Here is a 12046-nt window from a genome sequence, read left to right on the forward strand (position 1 = left end):
CCCACACCCGCCCCTTCCCCAGAAACATCCTGCCAGCACAGGCCTTCAGCAGTGCCACTATCTAACAAGAGCATCTGGTCTGAAGAATAAGGGTATAGGGAGGGGTGCCCCTCGGGGGACGTGGAGGGAACGGGGCTCTGGCCTTTGTCTCCCGCAGGGCCAGTGCTGTGCTGCACCCCCATCAGCTGTGGGCTCTTGCTGGTTTCGGAGACAGAGGCCTGGCTCCTGCTTTCTAACACCTCCTGCCCGTTCTGGAGGGGCCCGCTGTCCTCGGGGCCCAGAGCGCTGAGTTTGGTCCTCATTTCCAGCTCTTCTATCTCAGGGTCTGAAAACCCCAGGTAGATTTTCTCAGTCAGCTTCTGGGGTTTCTCCAGACCCTGCTGATCACCTAATTCTGTCCTGCACTGGGCTGGGGCCCTGCCTAAGATTTTCTCCACGTCGGCAAAGAGCTGGTGGGTTCGGAAAGCGTGGCCTCTGGAGAGCGGCTGCAGCTTGCTGGGCGGGGTGCCCAGGAGGGCCCAGGGGGTGTCACCAAGCATGCATGGACTCTTCCCTCTCTGAAAGGAGCCCTCACTTGTAGCCTGCATGTCCTGGTATAGATCCAGATCAGCAAGCCCAGGTGCTGGGAGAGGGGACGGGCCACGGAGAGAGGAGGAAGAAGGCAGAAGTCCCTGCTCAGGCTGTGTGTCCTAGATGGATATATAAACATGCAGAGAACACTAAGACAGAGCACTCTGGATTCACACCTGCTACCTCAGCCCGGGGCAAGCCCTTAGCAGAGACCCACCATCCACGCCAAGTAAAATGAAAACCAAAGAGGGAAGAGATGCTCAAAGCTCCCTGGGGCTTTGTTTTCTGGCCCCAGTTTCCTTTTCATAAAGAGGAGGCCAGACTAGGTCAATGGCTTACAAACCCTGCAGGCTGGTTCCACGTGGCACCCTGGGAGCACTACAAGGTACGTGCGATGAGGAAGGGGCATCACCAAGACCCACAGCCCGGGTGCAACCACAGGCACCTGCATCTTCTCTACGCTGGACTCCAGAGGAACTGATCTGAGACAGGCTCCACCACTAACCAAAGCCTGAAAATCGCCAGCCAGACAAGCCCTAAGGTACCATCACGTGCTCAGCCTGCGGCTGGTTAACGCTAGGAAATCCACCCACCTCAAGGCCGGCCAGCATGAGCTAGGGAGAGACAAAGGGAACCTAACTGGGAGCTGCACCCTGGAAGTACAGCCTCGGTCTTCTACCAAAGGCAGAGCTGGTGCTGCCAAGAGAGGGCCTGGCAGCCAGAGAGTGCTGGGGCAGGAAGACACCCTAAAAGAGCCATCACACTCTGCAGCACTCATACCGGGCCCAACTCTCAGAACCATGAGCAGTGCTAGAAATGATAAAGGGCAAGTGCGTGAGCAACCACCCAATGCCAGAACTGGCCTTGGGAAGGACGGCAGGTGGGAAACCTTCCCGGAAGGAAGCACCAGGCACTGGTGGGAATGAAGACGATAAACAAAAGGGCAAGTCAATGGACTTGACAAGGTTGATAGGTCCAGTGCTCTGCCCACCGACCAGTGCTCCCCGCAGCCTGCCGCCTGCCGCCTGCCCACACCTGAGTGAAGGGAAGGAGGCAGCTTCCCTGCCCTGGCACAACCGCAGCCGCGGCCACAGCCATAGCCACTGGGAGTGCCCGGCCTCCTACAGTACAGCTCCAACTCAGCTTCTCTGCCTATAAAATGAGGTGATGGCTCTACCTCCTAAAGGCAGACATACTGAAGGGACAAACAAACAAAAATGGAAAAAGCACCTTCAAATCTGAGCACAACAGCCACTGGAGACCACGGTTATCCCACTGCAGTCACATTTCAGTTACTCGTTCCTAACCTAGGCCCTGGCAATACAGACAGGCCCCAGGAGTGGAGAAGCCCTACAGCTTTTCTCAGGGACCTGGCAGGCACTGGTGCTCTGACAGCTCAATTGTGGTTCATCTGACGTCCAGGATCCCACCACTGAGACACACATGGGCTCCCTGGCCTCTGCCAGCTGCTCCCTGTGCCCCCTCTCCAGGGGGCAGATGGCATCACTTCTTTCAGTATTCCTGCAAACCACCCTCCTCAGCCAGGCACTCTCCCACCAATCCTACTCTATAATATGTGCTTCCCAAGGGGAAAAGGAATTGTTTAAAAACAGTAACAACTTCAGAAGCTGAAAGAAAATGTGTCAGAAGACTGGCACACTCCGGAGGATGTACCATTGAGAAATGACTATCAACTGTTGTTCTTCACCGCCCAGCTGCACACACCTAGCAGTTCCCAGTATCACCTCAGGTGGCAGCCTGGCCCCTCTAAGCTGGTGCCCACTGGCTCACCATGGCACTTCTGGGGGTCTCTTTGTCCTTCTTGTCTTTCTTTTCCTTTGTCTTCTTCTTGTCTTTCTTCTTAATGGCCCCAGAAGATGACAGCTTCCCTCGTTCCTGGATCACCAAGTTCCGATAGTGCTCATCACATGGATGGTCCCACGTGGACTGCCCATTGGCAAAGTTAAAATAGTAAATATCACCTGTGATGTCCTGGCTGGGGATGAGCAGAGGCCAGCAGTTAGTTCCTACTCAAGTCCACAGCTATTTAGGGGGGAAAGTAGGAGAAAAATGATGAGGAGGCAGAGGAGGAGGAGTTGGGGGAAAGAGAAAGGAGAGAGCAGAGAGAAGGAGAGAGGAAGTCAGGAAAAGATAACACAAAATTGAAGGGTAGCACTTAGCTAAGAATGAAGGAGTTAACTTAGATAGGAACACAGGATGGGATACCTGGATGGAGATGTAAAGTCACTGGGGTTCCTGGGAATTCATGCTGGACTGGTGTAGGAATAAACCTGATTTGAGATAGTTAAGTACAAATACTACAGTGTACTGACAATGAAACCTAGGATAGCCCTTGCTGAACATTGTTATAAATGGTCGGGGAAGAGAGATACATTGTGAAAGCTCTGGTTTTATAAAAGCCGCCAAACACAGAAGAGGTGCAAGTCCAAGCTAGTGGAATCAGCAACAGAGGAAAATAATGCAGAAGGTGGGTTTCAAGAATTTGAACTACACCATGGACAAGTCCAAAATGCTGCAGCCATTTACCCTACCCACCTTTATCAATAACCCATTAGTACAAATAACAGAAAAAACAGCATTCACAAGAGCAATATAAAAGATATAATGTCCAGGGGTACATCCCCATGGCAAAGGCTTTATAAAGCTTTCCTGAAAAGCCCGGAAAATGGGTAAAATGAGAGAGACTCCATGTTCCTGAATAAACAGACTCAAGTCTGTAAACAAGCCAATAATCCTCTAATCCATATGATCCCAGTGGAACCCCCATCTGGCTCCTGATGAAACATGACAACTCAATCTCTATTCAAATAAGATAGAAAATACACAGAAGTAATGAGAGAAAATATCAGGGGTACTTAATATGAGGGTTATATGTAAAAAGAAGATATACAAATGGCAACATGGAAAGATGCTCAACATCACTCAACATTAGAGAAATGAAAGTTAAAACAACAACAAAATACCCCTCCACACCTATTAGCATGACTAGCATCAAAAAAGCAGAAAATAACAAGTATTGACAAGGATGCGGAGAAACTGAACCCTTGTGCTCTGTTCGTGAGAATGTAAATTGGTGCAGCCATGGAGAACAATATGACAGGTCCTCAAAAATTGAAAATAGAGCTCGGCCATCGTCGCTCAGTGGTTAAGCGTCAATCTATGAACCATGAAGTCACAGTTCAATTCCCAGTCGGGGCACATGCCCGGGTTGTAGGCTCGATCCCCGGTGTGGAGTGTGAAAGAGGCAGCCAGTCAATTGGTGTTTCTCTCTCTCTTCCTCTCCCTTCCCCTTTGAAATCAATAAAAAAAATTTTTTAATTGAAAATAGAATTACCATATGACCCAACAATTCAACCTCTGGGTATATACCCAAAAGAATGGAATGCAGGATCCAGACAGACATTTGTATATAGGCCCTGGGAACTTGGGTTTTAATGCCGATGTTCACAGCAGCATTATTCATCACAGCCGCAGGTGGACACAACGCAAATATCCACTGACAAATAAATGGGTAAACAAGATGCTATACATACACACAGAGAACATTATTCAGTCTTAGAAAGGAATTAAATCCTGAAGAATGCTCCCACAGGGATGAGCCCTGCAGGATCTACACTAAGTAAAATAAGCCAGTCACAAAGGACAAACGTTGTATGAACCCACTTATGTGAAGTACCTAGAATAGACAAGGTCAGAGAGACAGAAAGTCGACCAGAGGTTACCAGGAGCTGGGGCGGGGGGAGAGTGAGCAGTTTTCTTTAGTGGAGACAGAGTTTCAGTGTAGGAAGATGAAAGTCCTGGAGATGGGTGGTGGTGATGGCCGCACGATACTGTGAATGCACTTAATGACACTGACCTGTATATCCAAAAATGGTTAAAACAATAAGTTTTGCTATTTAAAAGTATTCTGTAACTTACAGCTGTAGGACCTCGAGTACAACAGCACAGAAGTGATGGCAATGGACATTTCTGCCTTGTTCTTCAGTGCACAAGAAAGCATAAAGAGAATTAACAGACAAGAAGCTAGGAGAAAATAAATAAATTAAATACAAAAAGAAGAAAATAATAATAAAGTAATAATAAAAAAGAAGCTAGGATGCCTTAGCCAGTTTGGCTCAGTGAATAGAGCATTGGCCTGCGGACCAAAGGGTCCCAGGTTCGATTTCGGTCAAGGGCACATGCCCAGATTGTGGGCTCAATCCCCAGTAGGGGGCGTGCAGGAGGCAGCCGACCCATGATTCTCTCTCATTATGGATGTTTCTATCTCTCCTTCTCTCCCTCTCCCTTCCTCTCTGAAATCAATAAAAAATATTTTTAAGAAGAAGAAGCTAGGAGAAACTAGTAGAAATGGTAGTATAAAATTAATACCCCAGAAAATCAAAGAGCTCCACCTCCTTAACAAAAATAAAGGGATAAACAACACAAAAGACAAAAAGGCAAAGGATATGAACAAGCAAATCACAAAAGATAAACCACGGCAAACTCAACTCTATGAACAACTTGGGAAATACAAATTAAAACAATCAGGTATAATTTCTTGCCTTCAGACTGACAATTTTTTGGATAATTTTTTATAATATTTTTAAATGAACAATCACATGTGCTATTGGTGGGATTAAAAAACTGTAATGAAAAATAATTTAATTAATTTAATTGTAATTAAATAATAACTAACAATATTTAAATTCTGCACATCTTGCCCTAGTCGGTTTGGCTCAGTGGATAGAGCGTTGGCCTGCAGACTGAAGAGTCCCGGATTTGATTCCAGTCAAGGGCATGTACCTTGGTTGCAGGATCCTCCCCAGCCCAGGCCCTGGTTGGGGCTCGTGCAGGAGGCAACCAATCAATGTGTTTCTCTCACGTGGATATTTCTCTCTGTCTTTCCCTCTCTCTTCCACTTTCTCTAAAAATCAATGGAAAAATATCCTCAGCTGAGGATTAAAAAATAAATAAATAAATAAATTCTGCACATCTTTTCACACAACAATTAAAATTCTAGAAATTGTTTCTAAAGAAATACATACAAAACTTCAGGCAATATGCTTAATTGAATGAAGAAAACATCTGCCCTTCCTCACCCCATGCCAACATGAATAAATACTAGAATAATATATAACAACAATAAAATGACAAAAAAAGTTTTCAACTCCGCCAGACAGGAGAAAATCGCACATGCCAGAAACAGAAGGAAAACGTGAGCTCCGAGTAAGAAGTGCACGACAGAGCCGGTCAAGGCTGGTATCTGATCTGGACACAGGCCCTGGGAACTTGTGTTTTAATATCAATTTAGAAACACAAAATGCAGCCTTAGGACTCCATGAGTTTAGAAACTGGAAATGAGAAGCTTGCATTTATCTGTAGGCCTTAAGAATGCTCCCTCCGTGAATAAAATAACCCCAAGAGCCATGGAGACAAGGAAACATGCCACCTACTCCAGGCAGGCAATAACATTTTATGGATAATTCAAACCCCAAGACACATGTAGAAATAGAGGCCAAAATGTGTTAAGGAAACCCAAAGTCAGGAAATTAGTACAAAATGTAGGTCTAGACCCCTGAGAAAACATGGACAGATGCCATAATAAAGCCACTCGACAACTAGCAATGAGACACTTACAGAAAGTAACCTACAGAAGATGAACTCACAAAGTGCACCACAAATAATCACAAACCCCGGGAGCAAACAGCTCACCTGGACAGAAAGGCTGTGACATAATGAAGAGAAGAATCAGCACATCAAAAGCCTTGGCATGGGAGAACAAGTGAAAGAAGTCTAAAGAACTACATCTACAATTATTGTAGGAGGGATAAAGGAGTAGAATCTACAATGAAAGAACACAATTCTAAAAAACTCACACCCAGACATATTGAAAATAAAACATAATAGAACTTACAGGAATTGGTAGAATCATTATATACATACTAGAGGCCCGGTGCACGAAATTCGTCCACGGGGGCGGGGGGTGTCCCTCAGCCCAGCCTGCACCCTCTCCAATCTGGGACCCCTCAAGGGATGTCCGACTGCCTGCCTTTGCCTGATTGCCCCTAACCGCTTCTGCCTGCCAGCCTGATCACCCCCTAACCAATCCACTGCCAGCCTGATCGACGCCTAACTGCTCCCCTGCCGGCCCGATTGTCCCTAACTGCCCTCCCCTGCCGACCTGGTCACCCCTAAATGCCCTCCCCTGCCAGTCTGGTCACCCCTAAATGCCCTCCCCTGCTGGCCTGGTCGCCCCTAACTGCCCTCCTCTGCAGGCCTGGTCCCCCCAAACTGCCCTCCCCTACAAGCCTGTGTCCCCCCCAACTGTCCTCCCCTGCAGGCCTGGTCCCCCCAAACTGCCCTCCCCTGCAGGCCTGGGTCCCCCGCAACTGTCCTCCACTGCAGGCCTGGTCCCCCCACAACTGCCCTCCCCTGCAGGCCTGGTCCCCCCACAACTGACCTCCCCTGCAGGCCTGGTCCCCCCACAACTGCCCTCCCCTGCAGGCCTGGTCCCCCCCAACTGCTCTCCCTTGCAGGCCTGGTCCCCCCCCCAACTGCCCTCCCCTACAGGCCTGGTCCCCCCCAACTGTCCTCCCCTGCAGGCCTGGTTCCCCCCAACTACCCTCCCCTACTGTCCTGGTCCCCCTCAACTGCACTCCCTGCTGGCCTGATCGCCCACAACTGCCCTCCTCTGATGGCCCGGTCACCCCTAACTGCACTCCCTGCTGGCCTGATCGCCCACAACTGCCCTCCCCTGCAGGCCTGGTCCCCCCCAACTGCCCTCCCCTGCAGGCCTGGTCCCCCCCAACTGCTCTCCCTTGCAGGCCTGGTCCCCCCCCAACTGCCCTCCCCTACAGGCCTGGTCCCCCCCAACTGTCCTCCCCTGCAGGCCTGGTCCCCGCCAACTACCCTCCCCTACTGTCCTGGTCCCCCTCAACTGCACTCCCTGCTGGCCTGATCGCCCACAACTGCCCTCCTCTGCTGGCCCGGTCACCCCTAACTGCACTCCCTGCTGGCCTGATCGCCCACAACTGCCCTCCCCTGCAGGCCTGGTCCCCCCCAACTGCCCTCCCCTGCAGGCCTGGTCCCCCCCAAATGCCCTCCCCTGCAGGCCTGGGTCCCCCCCAACTGTCCTCCACTGCAGGCCTGGTCCCCCCCCCCAACTGCCCTCCACTGCAGGCCTGGTCCCCCTCCAACTGCCCTCCCCTGCAGGCCTGGTCCCCCCACAACTGCTCTCCCCTGCAGGCCTGGTCCCCCCCACAACTGCCCTCCACTGCAGGCCTGGTCCCCCGCAACTGTCCTACCCTGCTGGCCTGGGTCACCCCTAACTGCCCTTCCTGCTGGCCTGATCTCCCCCAACTGCCCTCCTCTGCTGGCCTGGTCACCCCTAACTGCCCTCCCCTGCAGGCCTGGTCCCCCCCAACTGCCCTCCCCTACAAGCCTGGGTTCCCCACAACTGTCCTCCACTGTAGGCCTGGTCTCCCCCCACAACTGCCCACAACTGCCCTCCCCTGCCAGCCATCTTGTGGTGGCCATCTTGTGTCCATTTGGGGACAGCCAGCTTTGGCCACATGGGGGTGGCCATCTTGTGTGTTGGTGTGACTGTCAATTTGCATATTACTATTTTATTAGATAGGGTAGTATATACATACTAGAGGCCCAGTGCATGAAAATTCATGCAGTGGAGGGGGGTCCCTCAGCCCGGCCTGCCCCCCTCACAGTCCAGAAGCCCTCAGGGGTGGGAGGCAACCCGGCGATCAGGGGAAGGCGACGCCCCATCACACCTCTGCTGCTGCCACTGCTGGCAGTGCAAGCCTCGGCCAGCCCTGGTTACCTGAGCCTCGGGCTGCCCTGGGCGTTGGAGGGCTGAGGAGACTGGGTGCCGCCATCTTGTGGCTGTGGGCGCCACCATCTTTGAGGGCATGGCAGTCAATTAGCATATTCCCTCCTTATTGGCTGTGGCCACCGCCATCTTAGAGGGTGGGGCAGTCATTTAGCATATTCCCTCCTTATTGGCTGTGGGCGCTTCCCTCTTTGCCAACAGCGTGAGGGTCAATTAACATATTCCCTCTTTATTAGATAGGAGGATATATATGTGGGTATATATATATATATTTTTAAATCCTCACCCCAGGATATTTTTCCATTGGTTTTTCTTTTTTTAGAGAGAGTGGAAGAGAAACAGAGAGACAGAGAGAAACATCGATGTGAGAGGAAACACATCAATTAGTTGCCTCCTGCACGAGCCCTGACCAGGGCCTGGGCCAAGGAGGAGCCTGCAACCAAGGTACATGCCTTTGACTGGAATCGAACCTGGAATCCTTCAGGCAGCAGGCTCTATCCACTCTATCCACTGAGCCAAACCAGAAAATCATTATATTTAAAAAAAAAAAAAAAAAAAAAAAACAAGTAGATAGGGTGGAGGGGGGCAAAAAGGGAGAAAATGAAAGACTTCTGTAATACTATCAACAATTAAATTAAATTTAAATTTAAAAAAAACAGGTAATTTAAACAATAAATTTAACATAAAAAAGAAACAAATAGTGAATTAAAAACATGCCAAAGGAAATTATCCAGAATGCAGCATGCAAAATAAAAGTAATCTTTAAACTATGAAACAGATGGGGAGTGGGAGCGGCTGGGGAGAGGTCAATGGGTCAATGGGGGGAAAAGGAGACACATGTAATACTTTAAATAACAAAGAATTTAAACTTAAAAAAATAGAGTAGCCCTGACTGGTTTGGCTCGGTGGATAGAGCGTCGACCTGCAGACTGAAAGGTCCCGGGTTCGATTCCGGTCAAGGGCATGTACCTTAGTTGCGGGCACATCCCCTGTGGGAGGTGTGCGGGAGGCAGCTGATCGATGTTTCTTTCCCATCGATGTTTCTAACTCTCTATCCCTCTCCCTTTCTCTCTGTAAAAAATCAATAAAATATATATATTTTTTAAAATAGACTAGCCATTTTCAGGCTTCATCAAAAAAATAAAATAAAATATAAAACAGAAGAGACACAGAGGATAAAAAGAAAGGTCCAATACATTTCTAGTAAGAGTTCCAGAAAAGTGATATGGTTGAGAATTTTCCAAAATTGAAGAGAGGTATGAGTCCTCAGAGTAATAGAGCACACCCAATCCTTAACATGGTAATTAAAAATAAATCCATACTTAGGTACACTAGTGAATCACAGAACACCAAAGTTAAAAACAAAATAATGAAAACAACCAAAGGGCAAAAACATGACTGCCTACAAAGGAACAACAAATTAGACCAAGAAAACATGTGATAATCGAAAAATCAGAAGCCAGAAGATAATCGTGCATAATATTGTCAAAGGGTTGTTCCTATTCAACAAACAATTCTATACCCAATGAAACTATCGTTCAAGAGTGACACCAGACAAAAATGCCTGAAGACATAGGAAGATTTAAACACACCTAGCATGCTTGATATATATAAAGGACATTTCTAGAACCCTGTATCCAAAAATGAGAGATGACATTTCTATCAAGCACACATAGAACATTTACATAAATAGGATCACTTACTGAGCCACAAAAGAAATCTCAACTTATAACAAAGACTATCATGAATAAATAAAATTGGGAATCAGTAATAAAATATACCCAAACTCTGTCTACCTCATTCCCTTCAAACTATTATTTTGGAGCAACGATATTTAACAATATTTCAGAAAATCAAATCAACTAACATATATTTATGTACCAAACAGACTTTATCCCAGGAATGTAAGGTCAGTTGAACATCTGAAAATCAATCAATATAATCATTAACAGACCAAAATAGAAAACTCATATGATCCTATCAATAAATGGCAGAAAAAAACATTTTAATAAATCCAATATCCACTTCTGATTTAAACTCTCAGCAAGCTAGGAATAGAGGGAACTTCTTCATCCTGACAAAGGGCATTTACCAAAACATACGCCAACATCACACTCCCTGGTGAAAGGCTGCCCGCTTTTCCCTAACGAACAAGGCAGAAAGGTCCATTGTCACCGCTTCCACTCAATTATACTAGAGGTTCTAGTCAGCACAGTAAGACAAGAAGTAGATATAAAAAGTATCCAGATTGGAAAGGAAGAAGTAAAAACGTCTTTATTCCCAAAAGACATGGTCATCTATGTAGAAAATCCCATGGAATCTACAAAAAAGCTTTAGAACTGAGATAAGTGAATTTAGTAAGTTTGCAAGATATAAGATCAATATACAAAAACCAACTTTATTTCTGTATAACAGCAACAAGCACCTGGAAATTAAAATTTTAAAGATACCATTTACAGTAACATCAAAAATATGAGCTCTTTAGGAATAAATCTAACAAAATGTGGGCAAGATGTATACTAAAAAACATATCTTAGTGTTATTAAAGAAAAACTAAACAGACTCAATGGGTTGGAAGACTCAGTCTTGTTTTAGATGTCCATTCCTCCCAAATCGATTTACAGATTCAATGCAATCCCAATCAAAATCCTAAAGGGATTTTTTTTTTTTTTTTTACAAAATGGCAATCTGACTCTAAAATTCATATGGAAATGCAAAGAACCTATAATACAACTTTGAAAATGGAGGACAAAGTTGGCGTATTTACCCTAAACGATTTCAAGATTTATAATAAAGCTATGGTAATCAAGACAGCATGACACTGGCATACAGGCAGACAAAAAAATAAATGGAAGACAGCAGACAACCCAGAAACAGACCCATGCATAATAGTCAATTTGGAAAGAAGCCTAAACATCCTTCAGTACAAGCAGTTAAATAAATGAGGATTTTTTAATTATGGTCCATCTATGCATGGAAAAGCACGCAGGGGCAAGAGGCTGAGGGGGACTTTCACACTCCGACAGAGAAGAGCAGTGTACAGTACAGCACGTACATCTAAAACACACAACGTGCCCTAGCTGGTTTGGCTCAGTGGATAGAGCATTGGCCTGCGGACTGAAGGGTCCCAGGTTCGATTCCGGTCAAGGGCATGTACCTTGGTTGCGGGCACTTCTCCAGTGGGAGGTGTGCAAGAGGCAGCTGATTGATGTTTCTCTCTCATCGATGTTTCTAACTCTCTATCCCTCTCCCTTCCTCTCTGTAAAAAAATCAATAAAATATATTAAAATAAATAAATAAAAAATAAAACACACAACGTGGGGGTGGGGGGGTTCTGTATGTTTTAAAGGTCTGGGAGGAATTCACCAAGTCACTCTTGGGATTGGGAGTAAGGGTCAAAGAGGACACATATACGTAAGTTTTAATGACTTTCGTTATTTTTTAAAAGTGGGAAACACTTCATGCTGTCCTCACAGGACAAGGGAGTGCTACCAACTCCAGCAGGTGTGTGAAGGCAGCTGGCACACAGCTGGCCCTTAACCAGTGACAGTTCCTTCAATCCACCTTTCTTCAACATCACTGCAGCCATTCATTTATTACATATGTGTACATGAAGGTGTTGTTATATTGATA

The 12046-nt window shown here is 46.8% G+C and overlaps 1 protein-coding gene across 5 annotated transcripts in view; it reads right to left on the reverse strand.

Moving 5' to 3' along the window:
• The window catches only part of CEP164 (centrosomal protein 164), a 76018-nt gene that overhangs the window by 47998 nt on the left and 15974 nt on the right, over positions 1 to 12046 (reverse strand). For all 5 annotated transcript variants that reach the window (XM_080642817.1, XM_080642818.1, XM_080642815.1 and 2 more), the window contains one exon: positions 2362 to 2566. In XM_080642817.1, coding sequence (XP_080498943.1) covers positions 2362 to 2566 — 205 coding nt within the window. The remainder of the gene's footprint in view (positions 1 to 2361; positions 2567 to 12046) is intronic.

This window comes from Plecotus auritus, assembly GCF_963455305.1.
Source record: "Plecotus auritus genome assembly, chromosome: 9".
NCBI classification, from domain to species: Eukaryota; Metazoa; Chordata; class Mammalia; order Chiroptera; family Vespertilionidae; genus Plecotus; species Plecotus auritus.